The following is a 19,512-nucleotide window of genomic DNA, read 5'->3' on the forward strand; positions in this document are numbered from 1 at the left end:
GAATGCAGGAAGGCAAACCCTGACACGTGTGTCACTTCACAGTAGGCACCACACTCTGTAACCAGCCCTTCTGTTAAAGAACAGGTGCAAAGGGCTCCTCAGCAAACTCAGGAACCACCCTCCCACAATTCCAACTAATATCCAATTTTTATAATAATCCCTAAAGCAATGAAGTGACCACACAGAGAATGATTTACGACCCATTGAGAAAACTATTGTTTATTTAGAAAAAAGGTTACACTAGTAGAATTCAGCAGATAAAAAAATTCTTTTTTTTTTTTTTTAAAAACGTCATTGTGAAATCTTCAGACTAAAGTTCAGCAATACAAAGCTCCTGTAGCTGTAACTGAAACTTAATTTATTTCAGTTTTGAAGAGAGCATTTCCAATCAATCTAAAAACAACATGACAAACAAAAGGTGTGACAAGGGACAACTGAGCACAGGTTTAGGTTGGGATGGGACAGGGCTCATTCTTTGTTTCTTTAAACAAGTCAACGTTATACACAATATACAAATAATCTCTAAGCATTGCATGAAAACAGTGCTCCCACTTAACTTTTGTTTTTTAGTTGCTGATATTAAAAACAGGCCAAGTAATAAATAAAAACTGAGTTTAAATGAGGTAAATCCAAAAAGGTTCAATAACTGTTTATTTGTGGTTTTCAAACATCTAAAAGAATGCAATTTCAAATTGAAAGAATTACTAAATTCAGGCAGTATTTTCGACAAACTAAGTGGAACTATGTACACATGAAACCTCATTTGCACTATGGCAACTGTTTGTTTGCAGCACATTGTGCTAAAATATGGAATAGGTAACACTTTCAGCCAGGTACTGAAAATAAATGTGTAAGAAACTAAGCAACAAGTTAAAAATACAGTAATGTACAACTTAACAATTAAGTCCTTAGCACGGGGAAATAAAGCAGAGAACTGAATAATTTAAGGAGATGCAGATGGGTCCTCTTCATTCACAATTTTCTGTGCAATCTATACTCTGGAAAATACATTTCTGGTCACAGCTGGATATCTTCCCATTTCAATGTCACCTGCAACAAAGGCATACATAATTGGAATTAGATTTTGTTCAAATGAATGCTGATCTCACAACTTCACATTTTGATCCATTCACAACTCAAAGAATGATGGGGGAAATAGGACTATTTTCATCATTCTCTAACTCTAGTTTATTCCCCAGCAAGAACTATATTAACTTAAGCACTGCATTGTAAGTAGTGTAACAGTAATTTAAAGACACAAATAGGAAACAAGTAGTCACTTGTGAAGGTATAAACTCTTTTAGGAAGAATGTTAAAGATTTAACAAACAGGAGCACAGGACCAGATTCCACAACTGTGTTGCTACACACAGCACTTTTTCGTACTTCACTGAGCACACAATGTGGTGCTGTCAGTATTCCAGGCCAGATGCTCCAGTTTACACAGTTGGATGGGAATTCTACTGTGCAGCTGACATTTACCTGAGCACTTGTTACTTACAGTCATCAAAACACAATTGTGCTTTTTCAGCTGATGAAAATCCTCACTTTACACTGAATTGCTATTCAAAACTTCACATTTTATTATTAAAGAAGCTGCAAGTGCTCTGTAGTCAACTTCATCTACCAAAACTGCCTTTTTTCTTTTTTTTCCAAAGTAACATTCAAAGAAATGGGGAAAAAATTCAGATCCATCCACAGTGATCAGATGATACTGGCTATAAAGGACAAAGAGTCAAAAAAATTCCATTAAATTCCTTCCAGAAAGCTCATAGTTTTCAGTTTGGAAACTATTCACAGAAGCATCTTCATCATTTTAAGAAGATAAAATATTAGTACTAAGAAGTAATAACCTGAACTCCAATCCTTTCTACTACCAACACCTTTCAAAGAGCACAGGGTATCAGCACGTGCTTTGTTACCCAAAACCCTCATGTGCCCTCACCTTCAGTGGGTGAAGGAGCCACGACACCAAATGGAACAGGAGACCCTTTTTGCAATAAGCCCCCCTTTGCTCTCTGAGGAGACAATCCATGAGTGGAGACTTCTTCCAGAAGACATTTCCAGATGATTGAAAGATTTCAGAATTCAAATGTCGTTTCTTGTTTGTTTTGTTGGACCCTCATCAAAACATCCTATGTTTATATAAGCAAACCTGCAATCCTTAGGCCTCTTGAACAAGGATTTTCAACAGCAAAGCACTTAACACCTTTCAGATTTGGTCTCTGTTAGACAGAGGTAAACAGAAGACCAGAGGACTATGTCACACTCTTTCCCTGACAACCACTACAAGGAACAATGTTCATTTCAGGAGTCCACAGTCAATAAATCTCACCACTAAATTTTGCCTTAAGTATTCTCAAACCTGATATCCATATAATTGAATTTCGAAACAAATGAGGTTGGAAGGATCTCTGAAGACTGTCCAGTCCAACATCCTTGCTCAGAAGGCAGAATGAACTAGAGCAGTTGCTCGGGGCTGTGGCCTGCCAAGCTGGGTTTGGAGTACCCCAAGGATGGCAGCTCCCCTCACCTCTCTGGGCAAACTGTGAGTTTCTGACCACACTCACAATATCCCCATCTTTCAATGGGACTCACAGCAAATCCTGTCTGTAAGTGGTAGCATCACTTTCCAGATCAGCCAAGACAGTAATGAAAAGAATAATTCTCAGCCATCTCAACTCTCCTTCAAAATCTGAGACGAAGAACGTGTGTATTCAAAAATGTTAACTTCCCTCTCTAACAGTATTGGTTTGTCTGACACAAAGGAAAACTGCCTGTCTTATATGGTTTTCAATATCATTCTATGAAAGCAAATAACCTCAAACCATGAAAAATGTGTGGCTGAATAAAAAATTGTTTCTACTTCATTTCTTGACTGCTCATAGAGTCTACAAAGTTTTAATAGAAACAATTCATCAATTCTAAATAGAGAACAAACACAAGAATTATAAAGCACTTGGGCAATTTGTGAAAATCACGAGAGGAAGAAGTCATTCTTTGATATTTGTTGAATACTATCAGTCATTTTCATGCTTACCCAACATAAACACACTTTTTAAAATGTATAATTTTCCACTGCTTTACGTAGAAAGATTAATAGCAGTCTGTGACTGAAGTTGCACAGGTCAAGTGAACTAATTTTAAGTTTCCTGGGGCATTGTCCTTCCCAAATAACTGAAAACAAAATATTTTGAAACTCTTAAAATGGCTCAATGCAAAGAGGAGAAAAAAATCCCACCCTCACACCTGTAACACAAAATATAAGGGTCCACATATATGCATAGGTCTGAAAAAAACCAAACCCTAAAACATTCAGGGTACCATCAACTTCAAAGAACAACTGACTTTTTCAAAAGATCCAGTCTGAATATGTGTTAACCAAAATACCCTGAAGTTTCTTTTCTTTCTTTAAATAGTCAATGCTTCTATGTCAAAGTTTTCCTTTATCTTCCTCCTCAAATCTGATCAGATAAAAGATTAAGCAGAGATACTGAACTGACTTCCTACACTATGTAGCAATTTGGTTTAAAAGCTGGTGCTTTTGTTAAGTAAGAAGAGGATACAAAACTTGAGTTTACAACATATTAGGCAAGACACTCCTAATTAACAGGCAGATTATGAAGACTGATGACTCTCAGGATCACATGGATTCACCTTTTTTTTGGTATGGCAACTTTTCTTGGAAAAAGCAACAAAGATGGAACTCCACCAAATACTGCTGACCTGACACAGCACATCCTCCTGCCTTTTTTTTTCCCCAAAAAAAAAGAATTGAGCATCTATATAATCTCTGTGCTGATGATGGGGAAGTTTTTTCCCCTAGAGTAGAAATTTAAAAAAAAAAAACAAAAAATTACCACCCACAAAAACCAACCCAAAACCATACACACCCAAAAAAATCACCGCAACACCAAAACACAATCAGCCCAAAAAAATCCCCACAAAACAACCAAAAAAACCAAAACCCCACCCAGCCCCCTTGGTGATTTCAGGTTGTTTTGTCTGTATATCCTTTACCAGTCAACAGGACCCATGGGAGATACCAAACCAAACAAAGTAAATAATAAATCTTTTACCTTGACTGAAAGAATCTTCATTATCTATGCTTGTCTGAAGACTTATGAGTAGATTCAATGTTAAGGAAAAAAAAAAATATATATTTTGCTACATATAATAAAAGGAAGATCACTTTCAGTAATTTTCTGAAATACTACTGTGTAAAAGGATATTGTTTCTTTTCTTCTTTCCCTCCAGCACTGTCTCGTTTATCTTTCTTCTCTGTTTTTTCTTTATCATGTCTTGATTCCTTTAAAAATACACATATGGGAAACAGCTTATTATAGTACACATTGTACAATCTGATTAGAACTGTAACATTTAACATTACAACTGGACACAGCTAAAAAAAAAGAAAAAAATCAGTCAAAATGACAGTACTCAGCTTCTGCGACTTTATTTTAACTTCCTCTTCCAGTTCTCTGATGACCACTGGCACCAGAGTTAAAACTGGCAACTACTGTTTGGTGGTTTACAAACACAACTAAAACATACCTACCTGTTTTCACCAAAAAAAAAAAGCTGTGCTGACACATGCACATGAAAATCTGAATTACAGACTGGTTATATGTAAGTTAAGCCTGCTTTATCTACTTGCTCTCTACAGCAGTCTGCAAATATTCTAGATTATTCAAAACCTGAAGGCTAAGTTCTGAATTTTCCTGGTTACTGCCAAAATTAACTAGTCCTGCATTTATCCTGCAAGGAGTGACTGGTGAAATATTTAAAGCCACAAGATATCAGAAGTTTCAGAAGTGTTTTCCTATACATTCACAGTGTACCTTTTTAATTTAGGCCATAAAGCAGCAATAAAATTTAGGGGAGAAAAAAAAATCAGCTTGTTCTGTCAACAACAACAAAAACATCAACAAAATTAAAACATTTTACCTTTTTGCTACCAGAGGAACTTTTCTCCATCTTTTCTGCCTTGATTGAATCACCTTTCTCTTTTCCTGAAGATTTTGATTTGTTTTTCTCCTTCTCTTTTTCATTTAAGCGAGGGGAATCAGAAGGACTTTCACTTTTGCTGTGTTTTGAAGAACCAGCTACAAACAGAACAGAAAGTTGTAACCCACAGCAAGTAAAAGCCTAATAAACACACACACACAAAAAGTTAAATACATACTTGTGCCATTTTCCTCTTTGCGTCGTTTAGTTGAATCCTGCGGTACCTCTCGGTCACTGTTTGAATGATCCTGGCACCAAATACAATTATGCAGATGTTAGACTAAAACATACTCCTGAAGTAGCACCTGCTTAGAGTGTCATTTTGTTGAATATGTAAAATGTAACTGAGTTGTTACATCTTGTGTAAAGTTTCTTGAGGTCGGTTTTGAGGGGGAGAGGTTTTAAATGCGTTACTGCAAACCGACCTTTGAAAGAGTAACAGAACAGAAAACCCAGCTCTGATATGAGTCACTTCTACTCAGATGGGCTGTACAGCCAATTATTACTGCAAGGACTTGGAACAGAAGGCTTCCCAAGCATATACCAGCTGTCTAAACTAGTTCATTAAAAATGTCACCAACCCTTTTTCGATCTTTCCTGTCCTTCTCATCTTTCTTCTCTCTCTCTCTGGATCTCTCCCTTGACTTGTCCATATCTTTCTTCTCCACTTCTCTCTCCTTACTCTTGGACAGTGTTGGAGTGGTGTGGTTTATGTAGTGCTGTTAAATTAAGGCAACATCACCAAATATTAATATGTACTGCTAGATGTGTAAATAAAAAGTCTAACATATTAGATCTAGCTCAAAGACCAAAATTAAACATAAATATTTTAGCAGCAAAACAAAAAGTGATTGAAGACACGTTCAAACCTGTCATCTATAATTTAACCTACAGCTTATTGACTCAACACTGGAAATTCAAGAATATTTTCTCTTAACTGAAACACTTATATTTAAATACACACAATGCTGTTCACCAGCACTGCTGGATGCATGAACACAAATCAGACAGCAGGGCTACAGAAACAGGATATGCACATTACTGGACTGAGTTAACACTTGCAATCTTGCCTGAAACGAATGAATGGAATCAGCTGCTTAAACAAGCTATTATTAATTTTTAAGGAATAATCTTTATCAACCAAGTATTTAAACCAATACTTTGAATAATGTGTCTTTTCATCTAATTCAAAAACTTCAAATGATAAAACCAGCTGAACAGAGATAAGAATCGTTTTTTTCTCTAATGCGTTCTAGATTTATTCCACAATCTCTTCTAACCAATTCTGATAAGCTCTGTAAAACATACTAGTTTCACAAAGTTGAGTATTTTGAATATAAACTGGGGTCAGGGGGGAGGAGAATAGAAAATAAGTCGCAGTAATGTCAAATGTAACACCTGATGAAGTTTAAATGCTACTGTATATATATATACATATACATACATGTATGTATACTTACATATATATACATAGAAGGTAGCACATATGTTATATAAATACATATATTACAGTCACTAAATCTGACTTTTTAAACACAGTTTTAAGTTAGATCTTACTAAGAAATATTAAGAGCACATTTTAAGTAAGTCTATCAAATACCAAGGGAAGTTGGTTTTAAGTTATAGCAGCACACAGATTTAAATCAGTATAACTTTAATCTTTCTCCAGTTCCATAAGCTAATGATTTTATTTTGGGAAAAAAATATCTTCTTATTAAAATGCTCTCTGTATTTATTTTTTGAGAGACACTTTACCTAAAAGGAAACCAACGAAATAGGTAAGTGAAAGATTACTTTAGAACAATCTAGAAATCACTTGAACCAAACCAGTTAGAACTTCAAGTAACTTTTTTCTTTTAATTTAATTAATCCTGTCCTTCTCTAGTTTCAGTAAATATTTAACTTACCAAAACCTGATGTTACTGGTCCTATGTTAAAAGTCACACTGACAATGTTAGGTCTGTTTTCCTTTATTGCTTAACTGGAATTTTATTTTCCTCTTACAGAGATTGAACCTTCAATACTTCTTTCACTGGATGTCTTTCTTTTTGTTCTTTTCCCTCACTCCTCCTCTTTTCTTATTCCTTATTCCAAGTAAATTTATCCTTGCTCCCTTCTTTGCTGACAGTGACATGCAAACACGTTTTCTCTAAGCAGCTCCATTCAGTTGTCTCCCAGAGATGATTTCCACGTGAGAAAACAAACACGTAGCTCTGCTTTCTCCTATTCCATTTCTTATGTTCTCACGGCTGTTCACGATAGGTTCCACTGCTCTTCTAACCATTCCAATGCAGAGTTTTGGAAAACTACATCCATCTTCCCCAGCTTTACAAGAAAAGCTTTATCAACTTGCTTCTAGATGTGCTGCCAACTGAAACCACATCAAATTTTGGGCACTGCTGTACATTGTGTAACTTGGGCAAATGACAAAGAAGAATAAACACAAACCTAACTCAAGTCTGGCACCATTTATTTCATAACCTGCAATGTAAACCAACATTTCCATGGTCTGCCTCTGGAAAATGAGCCAAGCAAGGAAAAAACCCAAGCCTATAAGCAGACAACAGCACTAGACTTCTAAACTTTCAGTGGAAGTTGAACTCATATCTTACAGGCTTCTGAATATGCCACCCCTTCCCCAAACAAGTACATGGCAGTAAAGAGGAGAGTTTTGTCTTGCACTATGTACAGGGAACATTGTCATGAAGTGCTTTAAGTCTGCTAGAATGGCACTGAAGAATGAAGATTAGTTCATTAAGTAGAAAGATTAGAAAAGAGCATTTAGGAGAGGAAGGAAAGGTTTGTATACCCCCACTCCCCAAGCACTAAAAGAATAAATCCACTAAAAAGTCACACAACTGCAATAAACTTCCAGCTAAGTCTACACAGAGTTATTTCTAAAATGTAACTTTTCAAATTAAGAAAAATTAAGTTGTTTGTTAATCATTTAATTACAAATAGCTCCACTGTCTGCTTGATTACATCAATGTGCTAACAAGTAGAATACATATTTTTAATTAAAAATTTGGCTTAACTAATGAAAATGTGAGCAAAATTTCAATTAGCCAGTTGAATAAATAAGGGAGGGAAGAGTGAGATTATATAGGCTCCTATATACCACACTACAGATAGAGGTGAGCTCAACACAAATATTGTAATCTTTTAATTAAAAAAATTAAATATACAAGATACCATGATGATGATTTATAAAAGTATCTGGATTCAATCTATAGACACTAATTTCATCAACTGTAAGATTAAAAGGACACTTCCTATATACACTCTCTATAAGCAGGTATAGTCGGCATTGAAAAGATTCAATTAAAAATCCATCAGCAAGTGCCCATTACAGACTCACAGCTATTCTGAATGAAAACATACAAAGTGTTCTCAACACTGTTTACACAAAAAGAGCTACAATTAAAACAACAGTGTAAACACAGACTAGGAAGTGGTAACCATTAAGTATTTTTAAATTAAGTGAATATAAGTAATCCTAGATATACCCATAAATTATCCAGGAAGTCCAAATGGTTGGCATTTTCCAAGTGATAAATATTTGCACTGTTTAGTTACACACTGGTACTGACTGTGCAATCAAAGATCTTTATAGCAACTTTAGAAGACCAGATCTATTTCCCATCAGTCACATACCCTGAATGTATTGGCACATTTGCAGTTGTGACTGTTACTGTGCAACAGTTATTATATGCTTGAGTTCTAAAAAAGCAACAGAACAGTCTCAGAATCTGTCTAAAATACAATATTCCAAGGGTTTGTCAGGCCACACCTGGAATACTGTGTTCAGTTTTGGTCTTTGCTGTACAAAAAAGATGTGGACAGGTTGGAGATGGTCCAGGGAAGGGCCACCAAGATGACCCAAGGCCCAGGAAGCCTGGCATATGAGGAAAGGCAGAGAGAATGTGTTTGCTTAGGAGAGAAGAGAAGGCTTGGGGGTAATCTTATCACCATGTCCCAGTATTTAAAGAGTGGCTACAGACAGGATGGAGACACGGAAGACAAGGGGTAACGGGTACAAATCACTCCCAGGGAGATTCCAATTGGACAAGAGAGGAAAATGTTTCACAGGAAAAACAATAAGCCATTGGAATAACCTCTTCAGGGAAGTGATGGATTCCCCAACACTGGACACTAAGATCTGGCTGGACAGGGTGCTGGGCCATCTTGCCTATACCATGTTTTTGCCTAGAAAGGTTGGACCAGCTGATTCCTGAGGTCCCTTCCAACCTGGGATCCTGATCCTATGAACTCCTAAGAGCATTCTTTAGTATTCCTTCTCCTAAGATAGTGAATCTGAAGAGCATTTACAGGAAGCAAATGCACAAAAGTGATAATTTAGGAGGTTGTCTGTGATGCTTAGAAACAGTACTAAAGCACAAAAACATGAATACAACTGTATGGGGAAAGAGGAACGACATTCCAGAGATATGCCTCAAATATTCTTTGTTTTAAGCTGTTGTTTTTTAAGGTGTATATTCAAACTCCCCAAACTACTATAATAACTATTTTAGCTATTTATTAGCTTTTCAACCAAATGAATGACTTAACCATAAGGATACTTCTATATGTTTACAAGTTTCAGAAGGGAACAGAAAAGATACTGACCCATAAAATCTCTTCAAAATATTGCCAAAATGGTAAATTCAAGGGATTTTTGTTATGTTGTTTCTACATAACCAACCCTTTTCTCCTGTATAGAGGTTTTTTAAAGTAGGACAAAAAAAATCCCTGTTAGTATACTAAAATCTAAAGGAATGGAATTTGAATTTTATGGAGTTTGCAACAAGAGCAAAAGTTAACTTCTCTCTGCGACAAAACATGAAAATAAACTTTGGTGCTTTCTAAAAGATTCAAACCTTTGCTGAAGAGTCCTTGAGTTCGTTGAGGTTGTCCTGTAGAAAATGAACGGAGATGACACGTGAGCTGGAATAGTTTTCAGAAACCAGAGGGACTTTGGGAAGCACGGCCGTACCCTTGAAACAAAAAACAGCTACTCCTTCTGGAATAAATCTTATGTTAATACTGTACTCTGAATAAAGCTAGGAACTGATATACTTATTAAAAAGAAAGAAGGGAAAAAAAAAAAGACAGTCATATCTATTCTCTTACTAAATAAACTACAAAATGTGTCTATATCTAATTCTTTCTAAAACAGTGAAAAAACACTCTCTGTCTAGACAAAATATAAAGAAAAGGCAGTCTTAACTCTGAATATAGCTGAACCAGAGGTGAAACAGGTTTAAAATACTTTTAAACCTGTATCTTCTCCACTTTCCGTTAAATGTGGTAGAAGTCACTCTAGAATGACTTTATGCTGCCATTTATGAAAAACTTGATCATTATGAGTAGTTATCACTGTCACCTGTTTCCTCGAAACTAGTAAAAGCTGTTTGAGTTTTCCAAAATTAAGCTAAATCTTTCAAGTAAATCTTACACAGAAAAAGATGTACTCTTTGAAAAAAAACAGAAAAAAAAAAAAAAGAAGAGGTTGTTCTAGAGTTGGTAAGATGGTGAAGTTTAAAGACCCACATAATCCATCACAGTGCTCTCGATGAAGTATTAGTAACTTACAGTTTTAAATGTTCAACGTACTGCAAATTCAAAGATTCCATGAACATAGATGGTTTAGAAATAATATAAATATGGAGCAAGGAATGGCTACCCTGAGTCTTCAAGTAGGCTACGCCCATGGTTTTGTGCTGCGCTTGAATGCTTGGGGTTTCTCTTTGCTGGGTAGGAGGCTTGGTTGCCACATCTGGTTTTATCGTAACGCAGGGCTCAACATGGTGGGAACCCATTGGAAATAAACAAACCTCGAAGGGAAGGTACAACAGAAGCTGCATGCGCACTGAATATACACAACTACAGGAGAACTGATCACCAAGGAGACTTTAAAATGGAACTCCTTTCAAGACTCCTCCTTAGAAGGCACATATCGGTATGATGCTCATCAAGAAGCCTGATGAATTCAGAGGTATCGCACATCCCGTATCATCCAGGAATCTTCAGTGCTACAGATTCTTCAATAGAAGTGCAGAAAAATATGCTCCACTCTGTTGCAAAGACTCATTTGCTTGTAGCTACCATTGCACTCCAAAAAAACTGACTGCTTAAAGCAATGAGGCACTTCTGTGTAAAAATTCTCTTGCAATTTCCAAACACTATTTTACAAAATTTGTGCTAGGTCCTTGAAGTATTATTTTGGTTAATTAAAAAATATTTTTATAGAAAAAAGACAGTCCGCCAATAAAGAAAAGGAATGCATTTTCTAATGCAACAAAAAACCTCCAGTGGTTCCAGTGTATACTTGGCACAAAACTTGAAGGAAGTCGAATACTGGCATCCCAAACTCGTGAGCCTAACATGGGTGCTGCCTTCCTCAGGCTATACTAACCTTTACTGTTGAGGAATGTGATGGAGAAGAATGTGTATCAACTTTGCGGCGTTTTTGTTCTGAGGAAAGAACAGAACAATGGCGTTATTCAAACAGTTAAAAGAGGAGAATCCAATAATATCACTTTCTGAAGTACCAACACAATTTAAGCTAGAAGTCATTTTGTACCACCAAGTTTTGTTTTCCTTAAGCTATCTAGAGTTACTAGCATGCCTTGACTCACTTTATGAAGTGAACAAATTGCTGCAAAATTATGCTCACTTCAAAACTTCCACTTTGTGGAATTCAGTATCTGAATTTCAGAGTTGCTTTGAAGACTCTGAAAAGGTGAACCCAACGAAAAGCATTACAACCCTCCCTTATGTGGTTTGCCTTAAGCCGCACAAGTATAAAACTCAACATCAACCTCAGATCATAAAAGCTTAAAATATCAGCATTAAAGATTTGCTAACCCTTAATATAAGAAGTAACTAATAAAGCTTCCTGTGTCCTTCTTAAGGACACAGACCTACATCTTCCACTCTCCCTCTTCTCTTCCAATACAAAGGTTGTGATGAAACTCTGAGAATACACTACTGAGGTTTTTGCACTACATTTCTGCAAAACTTGAAAGGTTAAAGTTTTATAAATATATTTTAATAAAAGACTGTTTAGACTTACAGTAGAAAAAAAATGACAGGCTTTGTGAAAACAAGCATTCACAGAAGACACGTGAAGTTCACACATTCATAGTTTGGAGATGTCCTGACCACCTATTTTAGATACTGTATTGAAAAGCCAACACCAAAATCCCAGCTCTTATGTAGGGATTTTTTTTCACCTTCTCTAGCATTTGACATTCAGTGATTTTCCAGTGACATTCTATTTTTCTAGACAAGAACAGATATCCAAACTTACCCCTTTCAGATTCTGATGTTTCTGATCGGGGAACAGGTGACTTCAAGGACCCAGCTACTGGCACCTTTTCTCCTCCTTTAGCATTTTCCTTGGATTTCATTTCCTTCGCCAAATCTCTTTCTCTGGACGGCTCCTTTTCTCTCTCCTTTTCTGCAGTTGACTTTGACTCAACGATGGTAACAACCGTCTTGGATTTTTCTTCTTTTGAAGTTTTTTCTTCTTTCTTGACTTTTTCCTTCTCTTTGTCAGATTTCGGTGTTTTCTCCTTGATCTCTCTTGCTTTCTCCTCTTTGTTTGCCCGTTCTTCCTTAGGTTTATCTTTCCCATCCTTCCCAAGTGCCTTCATCTCCGGAGTGGCAGCTGGAGTCTTGTCTTTTTTTTCTTTATCTTTTTCCTTCCCGCTTTTTTCTTTATCATCTTTCTCTTTAATAATTTTGCTGCATCGAAAATAAAAAGGCCAATTAGCATGCATGCAAAACACACCTCCGGTTTTATCATGAAAGTTTTACTTCTAAGGTTTGATAGCCTTTCCTGAAGCAGTCACTGCAAGATTTCAGATTTGCTGTTTCTTTATCGGAACAGCATCAAGCAAATGTTCTCATTTGTTTTATCTTTGTTTAGCTAAAATGGAATGCATTTAACAACAATGTCTGATTAGTACAGCTGTGTATTTTGAAAGAAATAATCTCATTTATTAAACTCTAAAGAAATGTAAACAATCCGTTCAGAACCTGAAAGTAAAAATAAAAGACAGGTAATTTTCAAGCATTGCTCTGTGGTTTGGAAGGAAGAAAACTGAGAATGAGTAAGAATAGTTTTTCTCACCTATTAGATGCACTATTTCCATTGCTTGCTGTCACTTTTGGTGTAGCGTTGACAGTTTTATTAATAACTTTCACCACACCCTGAGACTTCTCCTTCAGTTTATCTGTTTAAAAAAAGAGAACAACTCTATTTTAACAAGCTAATACACATCCTATTGGTTAAAATAAAACAAGTAGCTAAGCATATTCATGTATGGTCATGTGTAGGTAGCAGCTAAAATAGGCAATTAGATTAAGAACACCCCCTCCCAAAATCAAGTAAAAATAAAGAATGTACACTGACCCTATTTAGCACCACATTTATATTTTTTCTTTTCAGCTTAATGAGCCAAATTTTGAGACAAGCCTGTAATGTCAGAAGAACTCTACTAAGAAATAAACATATAATAATCATAGGTGTGTTTACCAGTCTCCTCAGTAGTGCCCTCTTCCAGTCTAACTGTATTTATTGTGAGAGATGTTGGCATCCCAGCACCACCTGGCCCATTTTGTACTGGTGCAGGTACAGCATTCCTGGCAGGTGGGTCTTTGTGGTGAAATTCATTTTCAGGTATCATGAAAGGCTTCCTACTTTTCAACTGTCCAGAATAGCTGCAAGTCGCACAGATTGTTAAATATGCACAAACATAAAGCAAAACATGGGTTGAATCTTAAATGAGGATCTAATCTAACAGTTCATCTGTTATTTATTTCACAGTTTTTCCTAACTGATACGCAGTTTCTTCCCCCTTTATTGATGAGCTCAAAAGAAAAAGAAAAACAAACAAACCCACTAGACACAGAAGCAGCCCTACCTCCACACCCTCTTCATCACCACACACACACACACACACATCTGTCAAACACATGGAACTGCTGACAAAACTTAAACTGTTCGGGCAACCTGAACTGCCCCTCAGGCACACGAGGATGATTCCACGTTCACCACAGAAAGATGGAACGTGTAACTAAGCATTTTAGAATCATATAAACTTTCAAAATCTAAGCAGTCTTGCAGAAATAGCCCTCGGCTTTCTTCATTTTACTATCCCTCCTATCTCCTTGCTGCTATACTATTTCTCTAAAATACAGCTATGCCCCTGTGAGTGGAAATCTGTACTATTTAAAGTGTTTTACTAGAGTCTTGTAAAGGAACTTAGTGATCATCCAGCACAAAATGAATGTTTTCATTCACACTGCCAGCACCGAGACGCAGGATAGCGAATCTTCTGTGATAAGGTAAAAATCAAATGTTAGGACTGTAACAGTTCCGAGTCTTTAGATGCCTTTCACGATCCACTTTTAACCACTTTCTTAAAGTAAGTTGTTGTTACCCCATAGCCAATGCATATAGATCAGGTCTCTTCTCTTTCTCTTCCTGACATATCTTGTGTACTCTTCTTTCCAAGGCTTGACCCAGGTTCAGCACTTTTGGATACCATGGGAGGATTTTGGTCAGCACAATCAGGATGTTTCTGATATGTGTATATTCACCCGTTTCCAGGCAGTGCACAGAAGCCTAAAACACAAGTTAAATTTAATGAAGTTGCTTGTTTTTTTATTAAAGCTTCCAAAAACCTCAGGTTTTTGGCATCTCTATTTACCTTAGTTAATTTATAGTGCCATTTGTGTACCACGTGTCTAAAATTCTCATAATCCAATTGATCAGCCTTATTTCCACCATCAAATCCAGTTGCCCGTAATATAGTCAGGAAGCCTGGATAGTTGCCACATTCCTACATATGCATCAAAGAAAAGAAAAAAAAAATCATTTTTCAGGAAACAAAACTGGTAATTCTAAATTCGGAAGTCTAAAGAATAAGACACAATCACAGTTTACAAGACTTACACACTTTTTTTTTTCCTAAAACCTTGTTTATATCAAAATTTTAGTTGTGGGTGAGAGAACAGATTATTCATAATTTAACTAGGATTTTTTTTTTGCAAGGAGTATTAGGAGAGTTTCCATATGTTCCCTAAATTATCTTCAGACAAGCTATGAGAAAAATCAGAAATAGAAGGGGTTTTTTAGCCAATATATTTTTAACACTATCCAAAATTACTTCTATCAAAACTCCATGAATTACAGAAATTTAATTCTACAATTACACCGGTAGAAAAATCCAATCACACTGTTTTTAAATCTAATTTCACTAAATCCAGTTTTACTGGGCTGAATTACACAAGTGGCCATTACATATTCCAAGGAGAAGCTCACATACCTTTTCATATATGACTCTGTCACTGTGCCATCTAGTCACGGTTTCCAGCATACAGCATAAAAACCTGCCATACCTACTGGCTTCATTTTCAGTGCAACTTGCAACTGTATATATAATATCAGAGAAAACCTGTGAATAGAGCAAGAAAAAGTTACTATGACTTTACTGAACAATAAAAACTATAAGAATCACAAATTTCTCTCATCTAAATCACCATCAGGTTGGTTTCTAAATACAACAGAAATTGCTTATAAAATATTTTGTTTGTTTTCAAGCCTTTCTTACCCAACTGCTGGTCCTTCACACTTAGCCCAGAATCTAAGCACTGTGCACAGCTGCTGCTGACACACAGTTTTCAACAGTTCAATAGTTCACTGACATAACTGTTTTGTTTTCCTCTAAGAGGAGGCCATGGAAATGTAGAGTACTTAAAAAGGTTGCAAAACCTGAAAGCAACTCCCCTGACTGCTAATGACTTTGCTCTGAAACTCTGGAGTCGTTAGGGTAAAACACAAACATAACCCCCTGAAGCTTTAAGAAAACTTGGTTTGTAAGATCTGAAGTACCAAAGTGAACTTCCGATTGTTACAGATTCTGAAATTAAACTTCAGAAATTATTTGTTTACCTCTTTTGGGAGGCAGTGGAGACACTAGTTTGGCATGTTCACATGGTAATGAGGTGTACACCACACACACACACACAGAGTTGTAGCTACTTACTCGGTCATAGCAGAGAAGTGTGGAGAAGTTGGGTGTTTTCTGCTGATGCACCAGTTCAACAAAGTGAGCACAGTAAACTGCATCAATTGCCGAAAAAATGCACCGGGGAAATATGCACAACTGCAAAAATTTGGTGATAGTCTCATTTTTGGTAGATTCTTCCAAAACAAAGAAGTTGAGAGGGAAGAAAGAAAGGAAAAATAAAGTAAATGAATGGGTTAACATTCAACTACTCTCTTCCCAAGAAGTTCAGTTATCACACATCCATACTCTGGTGTTTGTACATTTGGCCGCCAGACATATCTTTGGTACTCATCAGAAAAAGTCAAAATAAGTGTAACTGTTTGAGGATGGGGGAAGGATAGCAGGGTGGATGTAGCAAATGTTTATTTCTTATTGGAAAAATTCTACTACACAATGCAGGAAAAAATAGGTTCTGGAAAAGTTTCAGTAAACTTGCTCCAATTGTGCACATTAAGAAAAGGAACACCACTTGCTATTTCCCTACAACACTTGCTTTCACCTTTCTAGATAGGGCTGACTTTCAGCTCCATATCCTTAGAAACTGAAGAACTTGCTGTCTACATAGAATCCATTAAGAATCATTTTTCCAATCAGTCAATTAGAGGAATTTAAAGAGGAACAGTCTTCAGTAAACTACCACCCCAATACACATATTTTGTGAAAGTTTCATTCTAGTGCTGAGTAAAAGACTGCACTGTATGCTCGAGTTACCTGTTTCCATTTGACAGACCACTAGTTGGTAAACTCAACAGCCAACACATTCCCAAACTGGTCCTCAAATGGCAAAGAGGAGCATAAAAAACAAACTAGGAGGGATGTGCAGCACAGAAGGAAGGTCAGAAGAAAAACATATGGATGAAAGCACGGAACTGAAAACTGCAAGTGATGCCTTCAGAGGAAGAATAGCCATGATCCTCATGAGGGCAACTGGTGGTTTTGCACAGGTCACAAGTCATTAACAACCAGGATTTACTTGCTTCGATTTTGTGATGCTTCATGTTAAGTTCATTTAATTTTAGTATCTACTCCTCAAAGGTTGTAACAAACCTTTGGTACTTAAAAAAAAAAAATATGAAGAGAACCACAGTTCACAGAACAATCAAGTGTGTGTTACTTCAAAAACTGTACAAATAAAGCAAGTAAGCAGCCAGTCAGAACAGCTCGTCTCCAACTGTTTAAGGTACCAGTCTACTTATTCTGCCAAAAATTAACCTATTCTTAATGATACCAACACTATCAAAACTTTCTACACAAGAAGCCAGTCTTTAAAAAATTAATTAAATATTAATAATTTTTTTAAGTAATAATAAAAAAGCACTACTACAGTGGATGTGCTGTCCAATTTCCTCATATAGTACAATTACAGATGATTTATTTCAGTAGGGAAACTACTGAAATAGTAAGTTTGTCTCTGGATACAATACTGGGAAACTTCTTGCAGCTGAAGCCTGAGCACTCAAGAGCCAACAATAAGCTATTCCCAGTATCCCACAAATGCTTGTACTATGAAGAGTATGTGTTTATATACAGATCATATCTACACAACTTTCTACATGCTTTCGGGTGCTTCCTTAAGTAGACGAATTTACCACGTAAGCTCTAGACCAAGCTTTAGTCAGGTAGTAATTTTTCAACCAGTAATTTCACGAAGCTCATTCGCTGTCCACACCAGTACATTAAACATTTATAGGGAACAACTTCTCTTGATTTAATTGTCAGTGTTTCTTCATTAAATCAGTTGGGTGGATCTTACACGAGTCGGACAATAAAACTCTTTTCCACTGGGTTACGCTAGGCTTCTTGGGACAGACGAACTACTACTTCCAGTTACAAACTCAAAGTTCATCCAGAGAAGAAAACTGACCAGAGAAAAACATTTCAGATTAACCATATCAAGCAGAGTTCACAATCAACATGAAACATTACAGAGGAGAAAAACTTGGTTCTGCCTCCTGCGCATCTGCCATATGAAACACGTGCATGCTGGTTTGCTGTGTGGTGCTGTTATGCTGCCACAATATTTATCTTGTCATTGGAACGTGGTTTATGCTGCTGCCCAAACACTGGCATATTGCTTCTTATCACAGGATTCAAAATAAGTTAACTCAAACCACTTACTGAGACTCTACATGCCTATTTCTTGTAAAGTAGCCATTATCCTAACTCAGCAGCATTCTAACTGCAGTTAGCAAGTACAAACCAGCTTGCAAATGCAACCCTCCACTGACTTGGTCAATCTCTTACTTATTGCCTAAATCAATGCAATATTTAGAAGGTCTTGAGATTGCAAGAAATAAACAAAACACCTCTCTGAAAACCTCAGCATTTGCACAGACACATTATGTTCTAGCTAAAAATTTACCTTGCTAACGGACCTCACATATAAAGAGATCAAATTTTCAAATAACCATTAAGGCTATTAGTGCAAGCAAATTCTGGGGACAGTGATAACTACAAAAAGATCCACAGCATTTCCCCTGGACAAACTTACTTGCCAGAAGCCAGTTATCCTTCTCTAGTTTCAGTCTCTGTAGAACTCTCTGCACATGCTCCAACTGCTTCTTCTCCTCTTCAAGGAGCTTGTCCTGCAGAGCTGTGCAACGTTCCTTTTCTTTTTTCTTTTTATTTGGAGGCTACAAAATGTCAACATAACTCATTTACTGCTATACTCATATTTGCTATAGACAGAGCAATAAGTTCCTGGTAATACTAAAGAATATTTGAAAACCTTCCCATTTCACTCAAGAGTGTTCTGCTCTAGTAATCAACTGATTTTATGAACACTGGTTGACTAAAGATAAAAGCAAACAGATAAACCACAGATACAGGTGTCAAGAACTGCTTTCTGAAACAGATTTTCTAGTAATTTTTACTAAATGAAGTCATTGGTACTTTTAACATGGGAATTATAAAGAAATACAAATTATGTTAATGTGACAAATCAGAATGGATGAACCAGGTGACAAAACCTCCCAGACCTAAACAACCTCAATATAATACTTCATGAAAAGAAAGTCTGGACCACAAAACTGTATCAACATACCATTTCCTGATTGTCATCTATGGCTTTCATCTGGACTTTAAGTTTATTGACTTCTCTGTCATAGCTGCTATGTGGGACAGCAAGGTCATACATTGTCAAAGACCAGAACGTGGCATAAAACTGAGGGCTGATGTCATCCCAAACTTTGGGGAGGTGCAGAGAAATCACAGCTTCATGAACAGGAGCCATCACCAGCTCACACGATGTAATATATTTGTGAACTTTGTGCTGCTGTTTATTTCCCTTCTCTGCTTTTTTTAGTTCATCATACTTTGACTGTGGATTAGAAAATATGAAAAATAAACTGTAATCTATATACACAACCAAAACTTAAACTTTAGCAATATAATTTAACTTTTCTCAGAAACCTTTCTATATAACA

General features: G+C 36.4%; 1 protein-coding gene across 1 annotated transcript in view; it reads right to left on the minus strand.

The window, feature by feature from the left end:
* Positions 1–192: 192 nt before the first annotated feature.
* Positions 193–19,512, minus strand: part of THOC2 (THO complex 2) — a 47,858-nt gene continuing 28,538 nt past the window's right edge. Inside the window, exons 23-39 of the mRNA XM_032702372.1 lie at positions 19,131–19,406; positions 18,579–18,720; positions 16,064–16,221; positions 15,344–15,472; positions 14,726–14,857; positions 14,456–14,640; positions 13,549–13,733; positions 13,144–13,246; positions 12,319–12,755; positions 11,422–11,480; positions 9,884–9,919; positions 5,588–5,725; positions 5,185–5,254; positions 4,947–5,104; positions 4,232–4,308; positions 4,079–4,126; positions 193–1,050 (exon numbers count right to left, since the gene is read on the minus strand). Of these exons, the coding sequence (XP_032558263.1) occupies positions 4,099–4,126; positions 4,232–4,308; positions 4,947–5,104; positions 5,185–5,254; positions 5,588–5,725; positions 9,884–9,919; positions 11,422–11,480; positions 12,319–12,755; positions 13,144–13,246; positions 13,549–13,733; positions 14,456–14,640; positions 14,726–14,857; positions 15,344–15,472; positions 16,064–16,221; positions 18,579–18,720; positions 19,131–19,406 (2,313 nt within the window). The 3' untranslated portion in view covers positions 193–1,050; positions 4,079–4,098. The remainder of the gene's footprint in view (positions 1,051–4,078; positions 4,127–4,231; positions 4,309–4,946; positions 5,105–5,184; positions 5,255–5,587; positions 5,726–9,883; positions 9,920–11,421; positions 11,481–12,318; positions 12,756–13,143; positions 13,247–13,548; positions 13,734–14,455; positions 14,641–14,725; positions 14,858–15,343; positions 15,473–16,063; positions 16,222–18,578; positions 18,721–19,130; positions 19,407–19,512) is intronic.

Source organism: Chiroxiphia lanceolata, chromosome 14, assembly GCF_009829145.1.
Source record: "Chiroxiphia lanceolata isolate bChiLan1 chromosome 14, bChiLan1.pri, whole genome shotgun sequence".
Taxonomy (NCBI): Eukaryota; Metazoa; Chordata; class Aves; order Passeriformes; family Pipridae; genus Chiroxiphia; species Chiroxiphia lanceolata.